Genomic DNA, 21933 nt, shown 5'->3' with positions numbered 1-21933 from the left:
CGAATCACAGAGGTCGCAACGATCGCGATCATCTGATCGGATCATCTGTCAGTGTCAAACTGCCATGCGTTGACGTATACATACATACGTTGCATCTATGTCGGCAGAACCGAACAGTAAGAATAAAATCAACGAGAATAGTGAGTAATTAAGTGACCTTAGATATCGGAGAGAGCTTCACTGGATTTCAGAATGTATACAAGGAGATAGTATCGCTCAGAATGAACAAGAACATGAATTCTCCATCGAAACTCACGGAGTTTGCTCCGTTGAGTCCCGAAGAGAGCCAACCTGTCGTAGCATCGCTCTTCTCCAAATTCTTTAACTTTACCAGAAGTGAGTATCCAGTTAGAGTCTTAATTATATATTATATTATCATAATCTTTTGTTCCTATATAATTATTAGATCATATTTATACTTATAATTAGTTACATTTTGAATGTTTAATCACATTTTAATAAGGAGATATAATTATTGATTGTCAAATGAAGATACAATACAAGATGTAGTATTTTAGATTTTTTTAGAGAAATTCAGAAATGAGATAGAAATTATGTGTCCAACAATTTATACTAATCTTAATATTATCACCTTGATTATTATATAATGTATTGCATATTATATTTTATGTTTAGATTCACCGAGTACAAATGATTCCATTGTATCTCCTAACAATGACGAACATAATTCTTCTGATTCGGATTCGTGGAAGCAATCTGAGAGTACAGAACAAACCCCTGATGACGATAGCACTAGTATGATAAATTTTTCATTAGCCAGTGAGGGCCGCAGTCTACCAAATATTTTGAAACGTATTAGTAATATTGTTGCATTAAAAAGTAATGTGAGTGTTATTATACTTTCAATTTATTTTTACATTATATTATATAATGTAAAGCTTCTTGCAATAAAATTTTGTTTACCTTATAGAATCTACGTTCATATAAAGATTCTCAGTTGAGGAGTTATTGGATGCCAGATAGCGTGAGTAAGCAGTGCTATGAATGTGGTGAAAGATTCACGACGTTTCGAAGAAAGCACCATTGTCGCGTGTGCGGACAAATTTTCTGCTCCAAATGTTGCTCTGATCAAATACCAGGGAAAATTATGGGATGCACTGGTATAAAACACAAATATCTTTAGTATATCCATATAAATATATGTATACATCAATATACTACATACTTATATTTATATACTTAGTTTTATGTCTATGTTTTTTTCATACTAGGGGATCTCAGAGTTTGTACATATTGTTGCAAAGTCGTTCTTTCTTATCTTCAATCATCGGACATGAGGAGCGATTTATCGGCGGATTTAAAAGCATTGCAAGAAGATCTTCAAGTGAAGTATGGAAACGATTCACCACTGTTAACTCGAAAGCACACTAGCGAATCAATGGGTGATGAAACATCGGTATGTCGGAAACCAAGCATAGGATACATGGAGGAAAATTACGCGACTAAACGGTAAAAATTAACCAGAATACTAAATATTATATTAATTTTTTATCATTGAGTTTATTCTGTCTTGCACTCATTTATTACAGATCAGGTAATAATTATCTAACGTCGCATGAACGTTCACTCGTGTTGCAAAATTCGGCCTCTTTAAGGATGATTTGGGAAGAATTGTTTCGATCTAGTCAAGCTATTCAATTGCAAACGCATAGAATTCGATTGAAAAGTTATTACAATTGTTTCCTAGCAAGCGAATTGGTCAATTGGATGATAGCACAGAATAAAACAGCCACTCGGTACGTGTCTATTCGACAATATTAAACTGCTAAAATGCTAGAAAATTTCAATCATAAATATGGCTTTCTTTTATATAGCGTGCAAGCGACTGCAATAGGCCAAGCATTGCTGGAAGCGGGTTTCATCGAATCAGTTGTCGGCGATAACGTATTTAGCGATTCAGCAGTCGTATTCAGGCCAGTAGAGTTGTCCTCCTTACAAAGTATAGACTTATTAACGGAAAAACGGACAGCATGCGATGCGCAAGAACCAGCATGGGTAAAAACTATTCCTCAGCATGATTCAACTACCGGTAATGCAACAAATTGAGATTTTTTATGATGAGATAAACAATTGTTTAACGATTGGCTCCTTACAGATTCCGAAAGTGAGACGAAACCTACAAACTGCTCGCAGTCACAAACCTTCTGTCGTTTGCCGTCATCCAGTTCAAGTTTTTACTTGGATTTAAATCTCGAAGCATCAACCGTCACGTTAAAAAGACCAACTTCGGAAGATTTAACTGCAATTTCTGTGGACAGTAGTGACGGAATAGTCGAACAAAAAGAGATCAATCTTAAATCACACGATTGTAATCACAAGATATGTGACGATCTGTTGAGTGATACGCTTCAAGTGCATGAATTCAAAGAGAAAAACGGATGGCACAGAGCGACTAATTTGAGAACAGCCTTTGGCGAATTAAGCGCGTATGAGTGTTTAACGTAAGTTTTTTAGAATATAGTTTTTTAGAATTTTTAATAATTAATACTAATAGTAATACAAGTAAAACAAAAGGAAAGTAAAAGAAAAAAACAATATTTATTGATCGCAGGGCCGCGTATAAAGCGCACGAAGATTCTCTTATTAAGCAACTCCTTAGTAAGGAAGGCTTGTCGCAAACATGGTCAAATACGATTCTATCCATTGCACATCAAATAGTTGACCACGTCCGACCAGATTTGAATCATGACGCTGATAATTTAGATATTCGACAATACATACAGTTCAAAAAATGCCCCGGTGGTAGCAGAGATGACTGTAATATCGTATCTGGTGTGATTTGCAGTAAGAATGTCGCTCATCGTTGTATGAATGCCATGATCGCGCATCCGAAAATTTTATTATTGCAATGCGGTTTAATGTATCAGCGTGTGGAGGGCAAATTGATAAGCTTGGAGCCTGTAATGATGCAGGTATGATAAATGATAAATTTTCATCATATTTTCATCATTATTTTCTTCATTATTTTTAATTATTTTCAATTAATCAAGTTCTTGTTATCTTTAATTGATCAATTGGGATATATATTTATATTTTTGATATTTATTTATTTAAAAATATCGTTCTACGATATTTTAATTTTTTGAACACAAAATTTATTAGGAAAGCGAGTATTTGGGACACACGGTGGCAAGAATTACCGCTCTGGGTCCAGACGTGGTACTCGTGCATCGTTCCGTAGCTAGATTAGCTCAGGACAAGCTGAGAGAATGCGGCGTGACATTGGTTCTGAACGTAAAACTTAGCGTACTCAAAAGAGTAGCACGATGTACAGGTGCTAGTATTGTAAACACTATAGACGCGCACATAAGTGCGAGATATATGCTTGGCACGTGTAAGAAGTTTTATTTAAGAAATTTTCCAGATGAACAAAGTAAGTAAAAGAAATATGTATATGAAATTGATATAAAATCCTTTCTGGATATATGAAGTTGATGAAAAATTTAAAACATTATATAATAAGAAAAGTTTAAAAGTTATAAAACGTTATGTGACATGTTTTAAAAATTTATCAACTTGATAGATCCAGAATGAAAGATTTTTATTAATTTTGTAATGTTAACTTTTAGGAGGCGTCAAGACGCTGATGTATTTTGAAAGCTGCGCAAATCCGCATTTGGGCGCGACGATTTTATTGCGAGGCGGCTCGCAGACCGAATTAAAGAAAGTGAAAAATGTTACATCGATGATGATTTTTGCTGCTTACTCGTGGCGTCTCGAAAAGTCATTTCTCATGGACGAGTTTGCTAAACCGCCATCGCCTAAGAATAATTCGTTTCTGGATGAAACATTGCAAAAAGATCCCTCGAATGACGAAAAGCCTGAGAAGCTCGAAAAACATATCGTCGATGAATATGCGCATGCAATCGACATAAAGAAATCGAAAATGAACCAAGATTATGAAGACACAGTTAACGATGAGCAAAGTGCCCGAAATACTAAATCGCATAATTCAAGTATACCTGTGAAGTATGAAAATCTTCATTTCTCTGATAATATTTTAAGTGCAGATTCTCTGAAGGAAGTATCTTCGATGCTGTCGGAAGATTCTGATCCTTATGATACGTTAAAATTATTTAAGGCAAAATTAAAACCATCTTTACCCGATTCGAAAATACCAGCACCTTGTGAGAATGATATGGTAAATTTATATAACAATGACAAGTCGAAGAACAATACTTTAAACTTTGTTTCTGATGACACGGAAGAACATAATAATTCCATGGTTGCAAACAAGGAGACAAAATGTATCGAACAAAAGACGGAAGAACTTGTTGACAAGACGAAGTCAAAGGATAAAATATCCTCTGAAGAGAAACGCATTTACGGAGAATCCATAAGCGACCGAAGCGATCCGTTGCATCAATATTTAAATGAGGATGACGAAGACGTATTCAACCGTAACAGTCCGAATGGTCAGCGCCTGAGTGTCGCCGATTTTCCGTTATTCAATAAATTTAAGAAAGCGCTCGAGGACACCGTGTTGAGCGTATCGCCGTATCTAAAGTTTTCCATACCCTATCTAGAAACCGAGCTTGGTAGAAATTGCGTACTGAGGAGTTTTTTCCCCCGGGAGATCTACTACTCGGCGCAATTTCTCGACAAAGTTAAAGAGATCCGAACAAACAGCATGAACGAACAGCTCGCGTCCGAGAATCGCGAACGGGCGAACAGTCTTAAGTTAAAATTATATCATCCGTTCGTTCAGATGCGCTTGACTACGGATGTCGATAGCCGTGAAGTGCAGAGTCTCTTGGCGAATTTCCGGGCATGCGGCAGCAGACTTTATCCGACATATAACGTGTTGGATAGACACCAGCCATCAATGGTATCGACCGAGAATAATGAGCAACAGATCCCCTCGTGGCCGGATTGTCTGGATCCCAGCAGCCATCAACGTCTTTCCGTATTGTTTTGCAGCTTTTCGCACACGGACAACGATACTCCGGCGTTCTGCGTGAATCCCTGGGTGGTAAACATGATGATGTACGGCCAGAATGATATCGCGCTTGGTCGCTTTTTGGAGCGTTATTGTTTGACGACGGAATACAAATGTCCGGCGCAGGCTTGTCGCGCGCAAATCGCTCAACACGTCAGGCGATTCGCGCACGACGGCGGCTGCTTGCACATCAGTCTCAGCGAGATAAGTTCCGAGCCATTTATACAAGAGAATGTCGATCAGATCCTTATGTGGAGCAAATGTGTAAAATGTAAGAGTGTATCGCCGGTAGTACCGATGTCGGGCGACACGTGGTGCTTGTCATTTGCCAAGTATCTCGAGTTACGTTTCTATGGTGGCGTCTATACGAAACGTGATGGCACAGATACGTGTCAACATTCCCTACATTACGATCATTATCAGTATTTTACCCGCAAAAATATGTTGGCCGTATTTAAGTTTACCAAGATCTCGCAATGGGAGATCTCTCTGCCACCGCCGCTGATCAACATCATCTATGATCCGAAGCAGCACGCAAACGTGATTGAGGAGATGAAGAGTGTGGCGTTAAAAGGCGATGAAGTGTTTTCGGCGATCAGAGAAAAACTAATGGGCCTACAGACAGACTTGGAGAGTCTGAATCTCGCCAAACAACAATTAATCAAGGATCAACAGTATTTTAAAAACAAAATCGAGGAGATTCAGCTCAAGTTAACGTCGCCAACACTGGAGAATAAGAAGCTCGAGGGTAAAGTATCCGAGAAGCAAGTACAAGCATTGATGTTTAGGATCGAGGATGGCATTGTGATCCTCAAACGACTCATCTCAGAGGCTGTATTTACCTGGAATAATAAATTGTCAGAGATGTCAGCCAAAAAGAAAGACGAACGACCGCGTCGGTTTACTGAACGATCGATGACGACTGGTAGCAATAATATAGTCGATACCGATGGATACATAACTGAGGATACCGCATCAGAGTCGCAGATCGAAGATTCGAGTCCCATGTCGGCCGATTATAACGCCATCGATGCGATCACAGCAGTGCAAAGTGACTTTCAAGCATCCGAATTAATTGAAAATTCCGATAACGAGATCTTGGAATCCACCAATAATCCTGACGAAGTTATCACCGTTCAAGATGCATCGCCGAAGATGCATCAAAGATCGCATTCCGATGTTTTTCCGCTGTCTTCTGATGATATGACCGATAAGAAGAAGAAGAAGAAGACCATCTTGTCTCAGTTATTACCGTCTGTTTCTGTGAACCACACAATACCAAATCCTTTAGGACCTTTGGAGCACTATCTATTGCCGCTCGGGTAATTTAAATTTAATTAAATCTCGCTATTATCTTTATTGCGTCGCAGTAGCCAATCTATATCTTTAAAATAATTCGTACTTGTGTATTGCAGATCGGTAGTACCTATAGTGGTCTACGAGTCCGAGCTTTCATCCATAATCGCGTATGCTCTGGACTCACACGATTACAAGCATGCGTTGCAAGAATTACTGCGCACGGCTAAAGGTTCGGATTTCAATCCCAGTCCGTTGAGCAAACGTAAATTTCCAGAGGGTAGGGAGAGTTCGCTCGATCTGGCGCAATCGGGTGAATTCAAACGGCCATCCGTGCTGTCCTTCTTCCGCGGTAACAGTCCTAATCCGGCCAGTAGCCCAGTCGAATCTGACAAGAACGTGTTGAACGTGGAATCTTCCGGCAACGTTGTCGGTCCCACCGACGTCGACGACGATAAGAAGGCAATAAAGCAACAGAATTACATTGAGCTGCAATTCAATGACGCCACGACCAATTTCTTCTGCAGGATATACTTTGCCGCGCAATTCGCCGCTTTAAGAGACAATGTTCTGCCCTGCGGCGAAGATGGCTTTACAAGAAGCCTCAGTCGAAGTATACAGTGGGCTGCGAGAGGCGGAAAGAGTGGCAGTGCCTTTTGTAAGAGCAGAGGTGCGCTTGATTATCACTTTAACTACTTTAATACTTTGTTGAGTATTTGATTAGGTCTTCGCACATATATGTACATATTTTACGCGATATAAATATACATCTTTAAAAGAATATTTTTCCATTTAATTATACATTTGATTATCTTTTATTTATATTTCTTCTTTTTGCAGACGATAGATTTATTATAAAGGAGATGTCTCGACTTGAAATGCAAATCTTTCTCGATTTCGCGCCCAACTATTTCGCCTACATGGAAAAGTGTCAGCAAACCAAACAACCGACTTTATTGGGCAAGATTATCGGCGTCTACAGGGTATCGTTTAAGAACAATACAACTAACGCGGCACTTCGTACCAGCGTGTTGGTGATGGAGAATCTGTTTTATAATCGAGTCATCACCGATAAGTTCGATTTGAAAGGATCTGTACGGAATCGGCTAGTGAATCCAGACGACACGTGCGAAGGTGAACTGGTCTTACTGGACGAGAATCTATTGAATAGTACGTGTCTCCCTCTCTCTCCTTTGACTATTTATAAATAGATGAATTCTCAAGCAAAATACTAAATGAACGTTTCGCATTTTAGTGAGCTGCGACTCTCCTTTATACATCAGATCACATTCCAAAGCGGTATTAAATCGAGCCATTGAACAGGACACCAAGTTTTTAGCGGACAACTCTGTAATGGATTATTCGTTATTAGTAGGCTTAGAACCAAGCTCTGACGAGCTCGTGTTAGGTATAATAGGTAAGTGCGACTCTATATTGTCGTCATCTCTTTTTTCTCATGTCGATCTTATATATTATTATCTCTTCCAATCGATAGATTACATAAGAACGTTTACTTGGGACAAAAAGCTGGAGACTATGGTGAAGAAATCTGGTATTCTGGGAGGCCAGGGTAAATTACCAACGATAATATCACCGGAGGAATATCGTGCTAGGTTCATCGCCGCGATGCATCGTTACTTTCTGCCGGTACCGGACAGATGGTCGGGTTTAGGTAGAAGTGTCGAAATACCACCGGAATAAATGTGATTTGAAATTTATAAGATACGCAATTTTATACGCAATAATTACGTAATCGATGTACATATATACTTTTTATTTATATCGCGAAAATGTAACACGCTCACTATTAATGTAACATTTTATACAGTGATAAAATATTCGAGAAGTATTGACAGCATAAGTGATACCGATATAGAGTTACCAGTTTTAAATATATCTTATTGCTACGTAACATAAAGTCTAATTTATCGCGCGTAAAGAAGTAAACTTCCAATCATATTCATATTTATATACACTTACGTTGTATTATTGTTAAATTATATAATAATTTAGTTTATTGTATAATAATTCTTTTGTAATATATTTTAGAAGCGGCTGTTTTCGCTCTCAAACTTTAAAGTACAAAGGTATTAGTAAAACTAGACCACGAGGCTAAGAAAGCACCAATATTAATATTTTATTTAATTTTTCAAAATTATGTACACGACCATTATTTCTTTGTAATAGTCAAATAAACAATAATTATAATTTTAACATAGTAAAACATTTTTGTTTTTGTCGATAGTGTTTTATCTTAAATACAGCCTACACATATAAGGAAAGTATTAAAGCGTGTACCTTATTGAAAAAAATATCTCGCCATACTCACAAAGTTCTCTTTTTTCTTATAACTAATATCTATTATTTACATAAACGCGCATTCACAGAGATAAAGCTGTATTCTCGACACCTCGAATATTCAAATTTCGACCGCATTCATTGGAAATTAAATTATCCAGTTAAGTTTAGATTCTGATTTTATCATTATTTTTATCACCATCACTATTACAATTAAAAATTAAAAAATTGGATATTATATTGTGCATTAGTAAAGACACTTTGCCGTCAGATATATATAAAAATCGACTATAAAGAATAAAGAATTCTCCATTATCATTTTAATTAGAAAGAGATGTCTAAAAAGCTATAAAAAGAGAGATAACTATATAAATTCGCTACTATAAAGAATAAATAGAGTCTGAAAACGAATATATGTTTATCATATAGATGCTTGTCCATTTATGTGACGAGAAATGTAATAAAAGATATAGAATTCGATATCTTCCGGGGGAATATAGATATACAACTATGATATCAGGTAAAATCGTATTGCCAGAGCTGCCATATAAGAGCATTTATAAACATCGTGAGAAGTCTAGTGTTGGATAAAAAAAATCAAATATTTTCTAGTTCTGTATTCACACGTATAGTCGGCACAATAATCGACTCGAGAATTCTTTACCACTTATCATGACAGCAAAAAACGGCCTGAAAAAAGAACATCACTAGGTATATTACTTTTGACGCGTTAATTTTTTCGAGCTATTATACTCTATCACTTGGATTTTATTTTAGTTACTTTTTACTTGTAATTAATTACTATATGTAAAATCAACGCATTACACAATTCGAGACATCCTTTTTACAAATTTTTACACGATAAATCTTCGTTTATTATACTTAGCCTGATATATTTATTTATATCACCGAAGTATCGGTATGCTTATAACGGAAACGGAATACGCGCCGTTCGTGTGAATAATTGCAAGCATTATTCTATTTTAGGACAACAGTAAAAGGATCATAAACCAGTCGAGTTCCACGATTCAAAAATGAATATCTTCGGGTGCAGCGTTGTCTTTCATCTAGGTTGAAAATACGCGATTTTCTCATCATCTTTCGCGAAAAAGTGCGCAAAGATTTTCCAAGACGAGAACCGAAGAAACTCTTGCAGTTCTTTTGTACTGTGACGTGGAAGTGATAGCGAAAAATTCGTTGCCTAGTCTAACGGTGGTGTACGGTGAATCCTAAAGAAACAGCCACTGTCTATAGTATATGGGGACAAGGAAGTTGGATTTCGGAGCGGGAGAGCCATTCTTCGCAATATGATCCTTCAGCATTATTATCAATGTCTTTTTGACCGTCTCGAACCTACGGTATATCTGGGCATGACGGAGAAAAGGGGAGAAAATTCTATGGTGTAATTCTCACCTCTTCTCCTTCGCCTTTTCGTGCATATGTGTAAATATGTGTATGTGTGTGTCAGATTCTTCAACGCACTATTCTTTGAAATTAAATAATCTCTCGGAGAAACCAGAAAGGAAAGCAATCATTCCGAGATGCGATCATTCCGTGATACACGATGCGAATGGGTGTCGTTGAGAAAATCGACGTTCGCAAACTCATTCGCACGTTACACAAGTATAATACATACACACACATACATACACACATAATCACCGCATCACACATTGCTATTATACGCGGATAACATAGCAATTCAATAGCACATATATATAATCCGATTCCAATCCAATAAAGATATTTTTCCCTGTAGTTTCATTTTCTTTTTCCCCCTCTTTCAGGAAGGACGCGTTTCTTCTCGAAAAAAAATGAATTTTTCTCTTTCCCCTGTGTCTAACCATTCTCGAATCTCTCTCGTCCCATGCTCGGAGCACCATTCGCGCTCCGGAAACTTTATCGCGCGTCATCTTCGTGACGTTTCGCGCTCGCGACTAGCACAGTCACTCTTATCTCTGCGGCTCGCCCAGGCCAAATTGCGTCTGTTGCGGCTGCGTCTGTTGCTGCGCCGCATTGCCCGATGTGCTACACCGACCGCTAACAGCATGATGCTGCATGACACTCGATGCCGAGTTCACCTGCAATCCGTTCTGATTCGGAGACATGCCTGTAACAGATATCGGTGTAAGTATTTGTAAATAGTAAATCAATATATCATAGATACGAATTAAATTAATTTATATTATATGCCGCTTTATCTTTTTTCAATCGTATAGTACGCTGTAATCTATCTTGACATTTTATTCAAAAAAATATATTCAAAAAAAGCAAGATATTAGAAATATAGCAAATGAAGAAATTAGCAAAATTGAGAGAGATTATTTGTTTTTTATAAATTATTAAAGTTACGTATAAAGTTGCCAAAATCAACAGCTCTTACCTGACGGAGTTTTTTCACCGGCTGACATTTTGGAAAACGCCAGCAGCGCATCTGGGAAATTCGGTGGAGTGGCTGGCGTATTGCATGGTGTTATCTGCAAATATAAGAAGACAATGTTTCTTTATAATCTTGCGAAAGTAGTTGAATTAAAATGAATTGACAGGAATTTATTCTAAATTGCATTTCCAATCTTCAAAATTGAACTAATTTTTTTGCTACTTATAAGAGAAATATATTGGGAATTTTAAACAAATAATTTCAATTTTTTCAATTTTTAATTTTTTTAGTGTAATAATATAAATCAATTTATAATATAAAATGACAAAGCTGCACTTTTATTTAAAAAAATAAATTTTTAAATTAATATTTAAAAAAAAATTAAAAAATTAAAAAAATGAAAGAAAAAAAATCCACATTAAACTTTTATAATTAAATAAGATCTCCTTCCTCTTGTTATATTATTTTATTATTTTATATAGACAAAGATATATCGATACAAGTTTTCTCAAAAAGCAAGAAACTTTATTCGCAAGTCTTATAAGTGACGCACAGTTTTTTTTTAAATTAAATAATATATCAAACTGTAAAAAGGTTTCTTGAAAAAAGAAAAAAATACAAATCAATATAAAAACAAAATAATCTTGCGTGTACTTTGGACCGAAGAGATTAGATTCAAAGTGAGGAAAAACTATCGGGCCTTTGAAAGACCATTAGCTATAATGAGTTCGTTGAACTTTCGACTCCTGCATGTGACGTCAGGCAGACAGGTAGACGGGTGATCAAAGAATACAAGGGCAACACATGTAGGCAACGACCACCAGTCGTGATGATAACCCGTGGCCGATAAGCGGCTATTAAATAACGCTCGCTGCAATGCTATTCATGCTCTTTCACAAAGTTGATCATGTTGCTTTCGTATTTTTAACATTTCCTTGAATGAATTAGAATCAATCGAATGCAGTTCTTCTTCATTAGATTAAGTGATCGAGTATATTTCGATAAGTCTCACAGTAATTATATTTAAATTGATAATAAAATACTGCGAAAGATTGTACATTTATGCGAAATGTATACAGGATACGTTTTTGTGCTCTATGTATATTTCACTATGAAAACATTTTCTTTCTTTTTTTCTTTTTTGTGAAAAATAAAAATAATTGTTGCATTTCTACTATTGTGCGATTCAATTGTCATTTAAAAAAAATGAAAAGTGAAAGGACTAAATATATGCATACGTTCCTTCGCTCGTTTAATTCATGGAAAATTTCTCAGATCTTGCAATTTATGTGACTTTCGCTTTTTTAAATTATATATTTTTATCATACTTGTGCAAAGAGTAGGTTGTTTTTATTTGTCAAATAAATTTAAAATTTTTCTATAAACATATATAGATTTTCTTAATATTTTCAAATCTAAATTTCAGATTAATACATCTATCAAACTATAAATAATATATGAAGCAGAAAAAAAATGTAAAATCAAATGTTATAATTTAAAATCATATATGCAGTCACATATTTTTACATGACTAATAAAATACTCTTGTTATTTTAAAATAACTTGAGTATAAAAGTAGCGTGCGATAAAAATGTGGAACCGATTGGAAGGCAGATGTGCTAATAAAAAATAAAAGAACTGTCATCTGGAGGCAGTGTATGTCCGTCCAGTCTTGCGAATCGAGATTTGGCACACAACTTATCGGAATGTGCCGACCGAGAATAGTAACTACACCTACCACTAACGTTCGTTGACAGCGGTTCTCCTTTGTGTCTTGTCTCGAGATTGTATCACCATCATCGGTTTAGTTTGCTATCACGAGCTAAAAGTAGGAGTCAATGATCTTCATATCTCTGTGTGTGTTATCTTTAGATTTGGTTTTCCCAGCCTGACTATCAGATCTTCGATTTCTTTATTAACGATTAATTAAATTTCTTGAAGAAGAACATAATTATTTTTATTATATTACATTATTATATTATTTTATATTACATTATTATTATATTATTATATTAATATGCTTTTCTCATTAATATCATTAATCTTGGTATCAATTCTTTTTATTCGGCATTTTAATAATTTTTAGAAAATTCGGAAGCTAAAAAAATTCCTCAATTCAATTTATAACATTATTCTTATTAACATTTTGAGGATATAAAATACGAGGTATATTATCATTATCGAAAATTATTGATTCACCTTTCTGCTCTTTTCGTCTGATATAAATTTCTTTATCCAAAAGCTAAAGAAAGAAAATATATCAGAATGCAGTAACTTTGCCGTAGTAACATATACAGTATGTTAGGTAACAGATACATTTGATGAACAGAAAATTTATTTTCTTCGGAAGCTAACACGATTCTTTTTCAATTCAATCAAATGATCTTACGCAGTTCATAAGTCGCTTCGATTTTTATTATTTTATCGATTTATATATTTCTTTAAAGCGCGAAATTTTTATTTTGATCGATCGCATCTCGAAAATTATATACATTTACGTTCAAATTCAAGAAGATATTTCAATTTCTTACAGGAATTTTCTCCACTCGTATTTATTAATGAACACTTTGTATGGAGCATTGAACCTTATAAAGAAAAGAGATCACGAGGCAAGAATAAATGGCAGATCACGCGAATCTCGAGAGCCAGGTTACCAGAATAAACTACAATATATATCAAATCGTGCATTCGCGCAAGCCAGAGAGAGCACGCGGTAGGAATCTACCCAGAAGACTCTATGCCATTGCTGTTTTGGCTGCAGATGACAGGCCGAAGATAAAACGTAATATATAATCAAAGTCTCTCTCCTTTTCCCTCTCGTACATCTCAATCTGTCATCATCATGTTATAGATGCGACCTTGTATACCTATGTATAAAATTATGCGGAATAAAGATGCTCACGAAAGAGAGAGAGAGAGAGAGAGAGAGAGAGAGAGAGAGAGAGAGGCAGAGCGGGTAATTAATCAGAGAGCGACATAAATAGTTGGCGGAAGGGGCGGCAGTCACCCCGTGAAGGTCAGACACGCGCTACAATCGATTTTCTCCCTGTGTTTATGCACATTAGGATGACGCGACGAGGAGGAAGAACGCGTTTCGTGAATCGGCCCGCGTCCGATGTATTTATCATTTTGGAACCCGCCTTCCCCCCTTTCCCCGATCCTGATCTCTCGCCGCTCGTTGTATGTGAACCTACTTTTGAATAATCAATAAGATGGGAACGTACCCAGCCGGCCCACGCGACTCGCTCTGCCCGAGTCCATATATATCCGAATATTTTTTAACGCGTAACCACGTTACGTCAGATTACGTGCTACTCGAAAAAAATCGTCTCGCAACTGCAGCAACAATTTTCCGGGTACGAAAAATTAACTGACGTAAGTGAATAATTAACAAATATTACGACACATGGCGTGTGTGTTTTGCACTTGATTAATCTAACAGAGGAAACATTTATAGCTGAATTATTAATGAAATTTAGAAAAAAAACAAACTATCTCGTCCGTCCATATTAAAACTAATTGTACTTGTTATAAAGATTATCCTGTGATACACAGGAAAAAACATTTCTCATTCTAGCTAGTCATCTTGAAACTCATATTTATCCAATGTAGTGTTTAATATTTGCCAATGGAACTTAAATTTATTAGAAAGTATTATTAGAGTTTGCTGATATAAATTCTACCCAAATAAATTCTGTCGCAAACAACGTTATAACAGATACAAAAAATAGCGATATATTTTTATTGTGACGTCTAGAAATTTACCTGTCTGCATCAGCAAAACTTTTTATTTTAAATGTGAAGCTACCGAAAAGAAGAAAAAGAAAAAAAAACGCTCAAAGAGAGCGATGTATCAAATTCGTTGTAATTGGATCTCATCAGGAAATTGGTAAGCAAAAAGACAAATAAAAGCATAAAATATTTCTCCACGTGTACGAGTAATATATATGGAGTGTGATTCTAAAATAAATGGCTGAACTTTGCAGGTGAAACCTTTGGATAATTTCGAGCGGGTCTTCCTCGGCGAAATGTGATGTAATCTCTTTCAAAATCAATATTGTTATAGATAATATTGATTTTGACAGAGATTACATCACATTTTATATATGTATCAACTCAAAATATTAACGCGCAATCTGAATCAATGATAAGGAATCAGCTGATAAAAACAAAAGCGTATAAAAATATCCGATTACACTTATTTCATGATCCACATGTGGATAAAATGCAATGATATTTTTGACTTGTATTACTTCAAAGCGTAATTTCGCGTGTTACAAGAATATAATCTTCGTACAAAAGACCGTTCTCTTCAGGGCCCTTATTTCAAGTTTGGTGTTTGTACGAGGAATATACACATATACATGTACAGTTCTAAAGGAAGACGAGGCGAAGCGAGGCACCGAAGACGACGCGACTCGCCGACGCGGAAATAGAACTCATTGATTGCACAGAGTGCACGGATATAGAACATGGTTACCGTCTTACATGCTTTTCGTCAGTCACGCCACAAGTGAACGATGCGGGGGGACTTACTTGGCCGAAGTGGGTGCCGGCTCCCTGCGCGCAGGAAGGTATCGCCGCCTCTTGGAAAAAAATACTGAGAGCGGTCTGGAACAAAAAAAAAAGGCACGATCGATTTATAACATATGATAAAGGTTAGATAGTGCCTTAAAACAAAGAGGCATTTTTACTAGTACTAGTACGATTTAGAAAGCCATCGATCAAATTCCGATCAACTTAATCGGCCATTAATTCAACTGGGACAGAATTGCCTGTAGCAAAGTTTCCAGCTATATAATCTTTCTTTCCTTGCATTGAATGACGAAATATTCGATTCAATTATATTAATGTTGACACAAAATACTGAAGATATTATTGATGAAATTATAATCGGAATTTGATTAGATGAACTTGAAATCGGTAACTACTTCGTGTGTGTGATAGAGATGTACAAAAGCCATTTTTTTCTAAATAGAAAAAAAGTTGGAAGAAAAACGTTTTCCTCATTGTCTTTTTAAATATATTTTTTTTATTAATTAAATTTCTTATATTTTAAATTTTCGAAAATAATTTATTAATTTAATTAATTAATAATTTATTTAAATAATTCATTTTTCGAAAATAATTTATTCAAATTTAATTTCAATTTCTTTTTAGAGTATTTACATAATTAAAAATAGTAATTACATAACTATATAACCAACTGGAATGCGAGCTACACTTAAAATAATACTGGTTAATTTAAATCTATTATCTAAAAAGTAAAAAATAATAAAAAAAATCAATTTGTAATAATCAAAATATAAAGATATTAAATATCTGGAGAAAAAAATTGAAAAAAAGCGAAACTTGTTTTTTTCTATTTATATATTTAATGATAAATTTGTTCGTTTTAAATGAAGATTTTAAATAAACTTGAATTACGTCTGTTAAAATAATATTCGACTTAAAACAAAATTTATTTCTAATATCTAGAAACTCGATTTATAAAAAGAATTCTTTGCAGTATTCTATCTATTCGATCTTCTGCTCTCTACATTATTAGACTTCTCTATCGTTACACTCGAGCAGAAAAAAATATTGACACAAAGATTACAGAATATCTTTGCGTTTCTAATTTTAGTGTGTTGTTCTTGATCGAAGGCAAGAGATCGTGCATAGTCATTTCTATGATTAGGAACAGCGAGAGAGAGACGATGTAATCGGGTCGAGTGAGAAATCTTTGTTATACATATGTACAGTCTGTGACCCTCTGTCATTATAAACTGCCAGTTGCAATATCTCGTAATCGTAAGCTGCTTCGTCAGTATCATCCGATGCTTTATTGTATCGATATCCGATCCTTGCGCTCGAAGCCGATATCGGATATCCATACCATCGCACTCTGTCCAAGAGCCATCCGATAATTGCTGATAACAATATTGTAACACGATGGTCTCAGAGCGCTACGTCAATTATCAATTATTATTAATATAACGATAATTATCTATAAACAGACTGTTCTGTTGTTTTCTATGCATCTGATAATTATACACACACACACATATACACAATGTTACATAATAATTTTAACAATGAAATAAAATAAAATTTTATTAGAGTAATATTGTTGAATTAAGGCAGAATTAACTAGTTTATTGCCTGTTATAAGCAGAATGCATTACACAATACACCATGACATTCAACCAACCGGTGTTTAATTAAAACACTGGTGATACTCGATAGTCGGATATATTGAAGACATTAGCATAAGAATGTAATAGGCTGGTTTGCTAAGAAACGCGTTTCATATTTCGATCAGAACGTTGTTGCAGCGAAAGGGATACATAAAAGCTGCATAGAGGTGGGTGTTCATTGTATCTGTTATTTTCAGCTGTGTGTTTATTGACATTTTTAAAAGTATGCAAAAAAAATGAAACAAAAGTAACTTCTTTCAGATCCTAACAATAAGAGGAGATTGAAAGAAAAAAATTGCAGTGCAAAATATACAACAAATAGTTGACATGTAATATAATGGATATATTACATAATTTGTTACAAATAGTTGATATGTATATAATGGGTTTATTATATAATTTATATTTAATAAAATGGAAATGGTTGAATGATTTAGAACAAGATAATTGAATGAATAAAACTAGCGGTTTGAATTTTCTTTCAGTGAACATTCATGCGTCCAAACAAATCACAAATTAAAATTTAAAAAATTAAGCAATAATTTAATCGATGTAAAAACAATAAGAATAATAATTATCGATACAATTACGCAACTATATAATATGTACTCAATATTTAACTCTCTCTTAAAATCGCTAGCAGTTTTTGTTTTTCCAGAAACATCGCAATTACAAAGTTCAGAGGTACTTGTATTTTTACTCCTACGATTGAATTATTTGACTGACGATGGACTTTAATCGGCTGAGTAAGAAACAAGTGAATAAAATAGCCTCAAGTTCAAATATATAGTGTGGTTCCGCTTTAATGCAGCACTCCGCTCGAGCGGAGAAAGTTTTCGAATGGAGAAAATTTGCTGTAACATGTTATCTACATATCTTACAGCCGCTTTGCGTCAGTGGATTGAAATCGGTATAATTTTAACGGCATATAAATTTGATATATGCGACGTGCCATTCATTAGAAAGGAATCTCAAATTATAATAAAGAAGTTTAAAATTGTGATTGTTGAGAGAGAATAAATATAAATATTTATCGATATCTGAGAATAACGGTAGCAGTAATCTTACGCACTCTTATCATGTTGTACTTCTTGAGATATAAAACGTGGACACCCTGTATGTCGCGTTACATTGAGTTGACACGAACGCGAGGAGAAGAGAGGAGACGAGACGAGACGAGATGAGATGAGACGCGTTCCTTGCGGTGTGTATAAATATACGTTGCCGCATTGTTTACATTGTGGTCACAAAGCACACAGAAAGATTCCTCGTGTTAAACTTTAATCACAATGATGCATTAGCATGCATTAGTGTATCGCAATGTTATCTCTCTCTCTGCGTCTATCTCTTTCTCTGCCTCTATTCTTCTTATTCTTTCATAAAATTCATAGTAACAATAATAATGAGCAATTAGTATAGCATAATTAGTCGAAGTGCAAAGTCCCGCTCTCGTTATCTCTCTGATTACATCATAATGTGGCCTAAAATTAAAAAAAATAAGATTACAAAGAGACCAGATCATAAGATAAGGAATCGATAATCTTACACGTGATGTTTGACGCCTCAATAATCTTGAAAATAAACAATCGTAAATTGTAATAACTACTTTTGTTATAATATTTTAATAATAAACAATCAATCTCATACATTTTGCCAGATTTATTGCTGAAAAAAAGAATATTATATTATATTTGCTTGTTATTATATATTGATCTTGTTGTTTTCCTCATCTTTCGTATCATCGTATTCTCAGAATGAATGAAAAATCATTACGTTCAAAGTAACTAGAACGTAACGATTTTTCCTAGTTCTAATTTAACATTTCGATCGAATTAACTGATTAACTGAATTATGATTAATTTAACTAAAGTAAACACGGCTATAGCAAAATTTCAAATTATATATTGAACATTCCTAATCTTACATCCTTCTCTTTCCATGTGTTAAACAACAAAAAAGATTATTTATATTCTTAAAAAAAATAATTTCGACAGGACGACAGGTATTTTTTGATAGACTAATAAAGCTGAGCAGTTAATTCGTCGATCAAATTAGAAGTTTACGAAAAAAAAACTTGTTTTGATCAGATTTAAAAATTGAACGAGTTTAATTCTTTATCCGTAAATATGGAAACATCGCCTCAATATGTGTGATGATTCTGTCACGAATAAATATGAGTCATGCTCGCTGAAGATTCGAATAATTCGCCAAAATTACACCAATTCCGGTTTTTAACGCCCACAGGATTCTCTCTCTCTCTCTCTCTCCTGATTGTAAACATATAATGTACATACATGTTTTGTAACAAGACGACGACGACCGCTTAAAAAACACAATGTACCGCGTGACTCGTAAATAGTAATTATCGACCTCTTTCGTCCGGCGATTAGGATACGATTGTGTATTATTTTGCACGGGAATGACAAGTCCTAAAGAACGGAAAGAATTTGTGCGTTATCTTAAAAGAAAGATTGTAAATCGCGGTCATAAATTCTCCGATGTTTGACGCATAATACCCATAGGCTGATACTGGATGCGATATATCGAGGAAATACAAGGGAACGTGAAGTATCAGTATATCGCTGATGAATCAGCAACGAGAGAGAGATGATATATAATCCTATTGCGCAATGTCGAGACCGATCGCAAATCGAGATATCATAGCTACACAAGAGATTACGTAGTAACTAAGCGAAAGAAAACAAACTGTCCTACCGCAAAGAAAATGATATAATTAGCGGAAATCAATTTTCCTACATATATACATGGGGAAAATAAACAGGATGTGTACTCAAATCTATAGAAATAAATTCCATGATTTATTCAATTTTTCAGGTATTTTTGTTTAAAATTCCAGATAGAATTGATGTATTTTTAGAAAAAATAATTTTAAAATAAGTTTCTTTATTATGATTTTTAACATAAATGAAATATATTTTAATATATTTTAAATTGAAAAGATTGGATATTTTTTATCAATAATTAAATTTAAAATAATTTTAAAATAATTATTCTATAAAGAGTTTACATTTTTTATTCTATAAAGTAACTCTAACATTTAATATTGACTAAACATAGTCAAAATTTGGACAACATACAGCAAAATATTGTCTAAACTTTAAAAATATAGACTATCACGAAATGTACATATACAATATGTTATTTAAATATATAAAACAAATATTTTTAAAATAGTTATATTTACATATATATATAGTTATATAACATTTTTAAAATAATACAAAAGATAAGGAAATGATAAAAAAATAAAATCATATAAGATTTTCACATTTAAATATTGCACAAGATCAGATAAGCTACTATAAATACACAATCTTTTCAGAATTTTAAAATTAAAGCTGTTTATAGATTAACATAAATATCAAACAACATGAAAACAAAATTACCAATTCAAAAGAAAAGTTTCCTGAATCCCAGTAAAATTCCACGAGAATTTCCTGATTCTTCAAAATAAAACAATAAAAATCGCTGAGAATATCTAGTTTTCAAGGTTTTTGAAGTACACATCCTGGTAAATTTTAACCCGTTGTCGTTCAGATATTTTTGAGGAACGAAAGACGAGTCTCTCGAAGCAGGATTGTAAGAGAAACCGGTATTTAAACCGATGATCAAAACGCGAGGCATTATTTACATTTGTCGTTGGATAATATATTACGTTTACGACGACTGTAGCGCCGTTATCTGATAAGGAAAACACGGAAAACACGGAAAAAAAATTACACGAATCTTACGACGGCTTCGACGAGAAGTTGTGTTCGTTTCACCTTTTCCTTTTCCAAATTTACGCATTCGGACGTCGCGTGGTGTTGAATCGCGCAACATTTTTATGAATGAAGCGAGCAGGTCGCGCGTTCATTGACGCCTCTTGCGAGGATGACAAAGATATTGATGTGACAACACGATCGCGTGCTCGAGGAGGCCGATCGATCTCCGGAGCCGCGGACGGTCTGCGAATTTCCGCCGAATCGTCCTCGGCGAAACGTCGGTCGCGCGAGGAGCAGCGGCGATCGGCCATTTTCGTCGCTTTGTTTACGTAGCGGTGTAGTACACACAGACAGGAACATACTCTTCACGTCCTCGCGCCTTTGCGACATTAACATATATCTACATCAGAAAGGGCTCCCACAAGACACTCGCACCGAGACTCCCTGTTTCTCTCTCTCTTTTCGTTCTTTGTTTTTCATCTTCTCGTACCCCCCTCGCCCTCGCTACCTCCCGTTTCCTTACCTCGAATTGCCAATGTGCCGCTTGTAGCAACTGCTTGGCCTGTTCCCTGGCGCAGCCCGCGGCCAGTACGAACTGATTGATCATCACCTGCTCTCGAAGGGCGTCCATTCTTTTCGTTACCACGTTATGTTTCGACCGACGACGGGCACGAAAGAGACGCCAGAAGCGTAGGAGTCGTTTAAGGATGGCTGAGGGAGAGGGAGAGGAAGGAGCGATAAAGAGAGAGAGAGAGGTACGGGACGGACGGATGTATGTCTGGTGAATAAAACTGGCTGGACGCGAAGGGCCGAATGAGAAGAACCGTACGCGAGACTCTCGACGGCAACGTTTACGACCCGCGTCCGCGTCTCTTGCGATCGTCTACGCGCGACGACGACGACGACGGCGACGACGACGACGTAGCGCGACGAGCGGCGATCGGCCCCTTGTTTTCAAAACTAAACTCATCGCAGGCGGCCGCGAGAGCGCCACGGCCGCGCGCGACGACGTCGGGGCGCGTGGGGCGGTGGAGGGGGGGCGAGCGGCGGAGCGCGCCAGCTGACGCCAGATGGCGCCGCTCGCGCCGTGCCCGC

At 35.6% G+C, this 21933-nt stretch overlaps 2 protein-coding genes and 1 long non-coding RNA gene across 4 annotated transcripts; 2 read left to right on the top strand and 1 right to left on the bottom strand.

The window, feature by feature from the left end:
• The first annotated feature begins 53 nt into the window (after positions 1-53).
• On the top strand, positions 54-8724 carry Fab1 (1-phosphatidylinositol 3-phosphate 5-kinase fab1). Its single transcript, XM_083083577.1, has 14 exons — positions 54-336; positions 637-845; positions 932-1121; positions 1233-1470; positions 1551-1757; positions 1836-2050; positions 2117-2462; positions 2573-2933; positions 3124-3394; positions 3591-6282; positions 6376-6926; positions 7097-7426; positions 7512-7673; positions 7752-8724. Exons 1-14 carry the CDS (start codon positions 222-224, stop codon positions 7955-7957), a joined length of 6093 nt encoding a protein of 2030 aa, XP_082939703.1. The 5' UTR covers positions 54-221; the 3' UTR covers positions 7958-8724.
• LOC145962499 (UBA-like domain-containing protein 2) lies at positions 8370-21869 on the bottom strand. 2 transcript variants are annotated; one of them, XM_083083581.1, is made up of 4 exons: positions 21362-21858; positions 15471-15545; positions 10938-11031; positions 8370-10664 (listed from the first exon to the last, which is right to left on the bottom strand). In XM_083083581.1, exons 1-4 carry the CDS (start codon positions 21467-21469, stop codon positions 10507-10509), a joined length of 435 nt encoding a protein of 144 aa, XP_082939707.1. In that variant the 5' UTR covers positions 21470-21858; the 3' UTR covers positions 8370-10506. The 2 variants fall into 2 exon arrangements, with proteins under 2 accessions (XP_082939707.1, XP_082939708.1); XM_083083582.1 differs by lacking the exon at positions 15471-15545 and having other exon boundaries at positions 21362-21869.
• On the top strand, positions 13475-17526 carry LOC145962500 (uncharacterized). Its single transcript, XR_014435868.1, has 5 exons — positions 13475-14309; positions 14692-14823; positions 14921-15592; positions 16561-17280; positions 17375-17526. It is a non-coding gene; the product is annotated as an uncharacterized LOC145962500 (long non-coding RNA).
• Positions 21870-21933: the final 64 nt, after the last annotated feature.

This window comes from Camponotus vicinus, unplaced genomic scaffold, assembly GCF_025532165.1.
Source record: "Camponotus vicinus isolate PSW18456_S1 unplaced genomic scaffold, iyCamVici1.0 SCAF_12, whole genome shotgun sequence".
NCBI lineage: Eukaryota > Metazoa > Arthropoda > Insecta > Hymenoptera > Formicidae > Camponotus > Camponotus vicinus.
This window is presented reverse-complemented; position numbering and strand designations above follow the sequence as displayed.

What these genes read in the sequence shown, in the direction of transcription:
- Fab1 (XM_083083577.1), top strand. Translation starts at nt 222, where the DNA reads ATGAACAAGAACATGAATTCTCCATCGAAACTCACGGAGTTTGCTCCG. An exon ending in CAGAATAAAACAGCCACTCG is followed by an intron (nt 1,758 to 1,835) that starts GTACGTGTCTAT and finishes TCTTTTATATAG; the next exon opens with CGTGCAAGCGACTGCAATAG. An exon ending in CACTATCTATTGCCGCTCGG is followed by an intron (nt 6,283 to 6,375) that starts GTAATTTAAATT and finishes TGTGTATTGCAG; the next exon opens with ATCGGTAGTACCTATAGTGG.
- LOC145962499 (XM_083083581.1), bottom strand. Translation starts at nt 21,469, where the DNA reads ATGGACGCCCTTCGAGAGCAGGTGATGATCAATCAGTTCGTACTGGCC. An exon ending in CGGCACATTGGCAATTCGAG is followed by an intron (nt 15,546 to 21,361) that starts GTAAGGAAACGG and finishes TTTTTGTTCCAG; the next exon opens with ACCGCTCTCAGTATTTTTTT. An exon ending in CCGGCACCCACTTCGGCCAA is followed by an intron (nt 11,032 to 15,470) that starts GTAAGTCCCCCC and finishes TTATATTTGCAG; the next exon opens with ATAACACCATGCAATACGCC.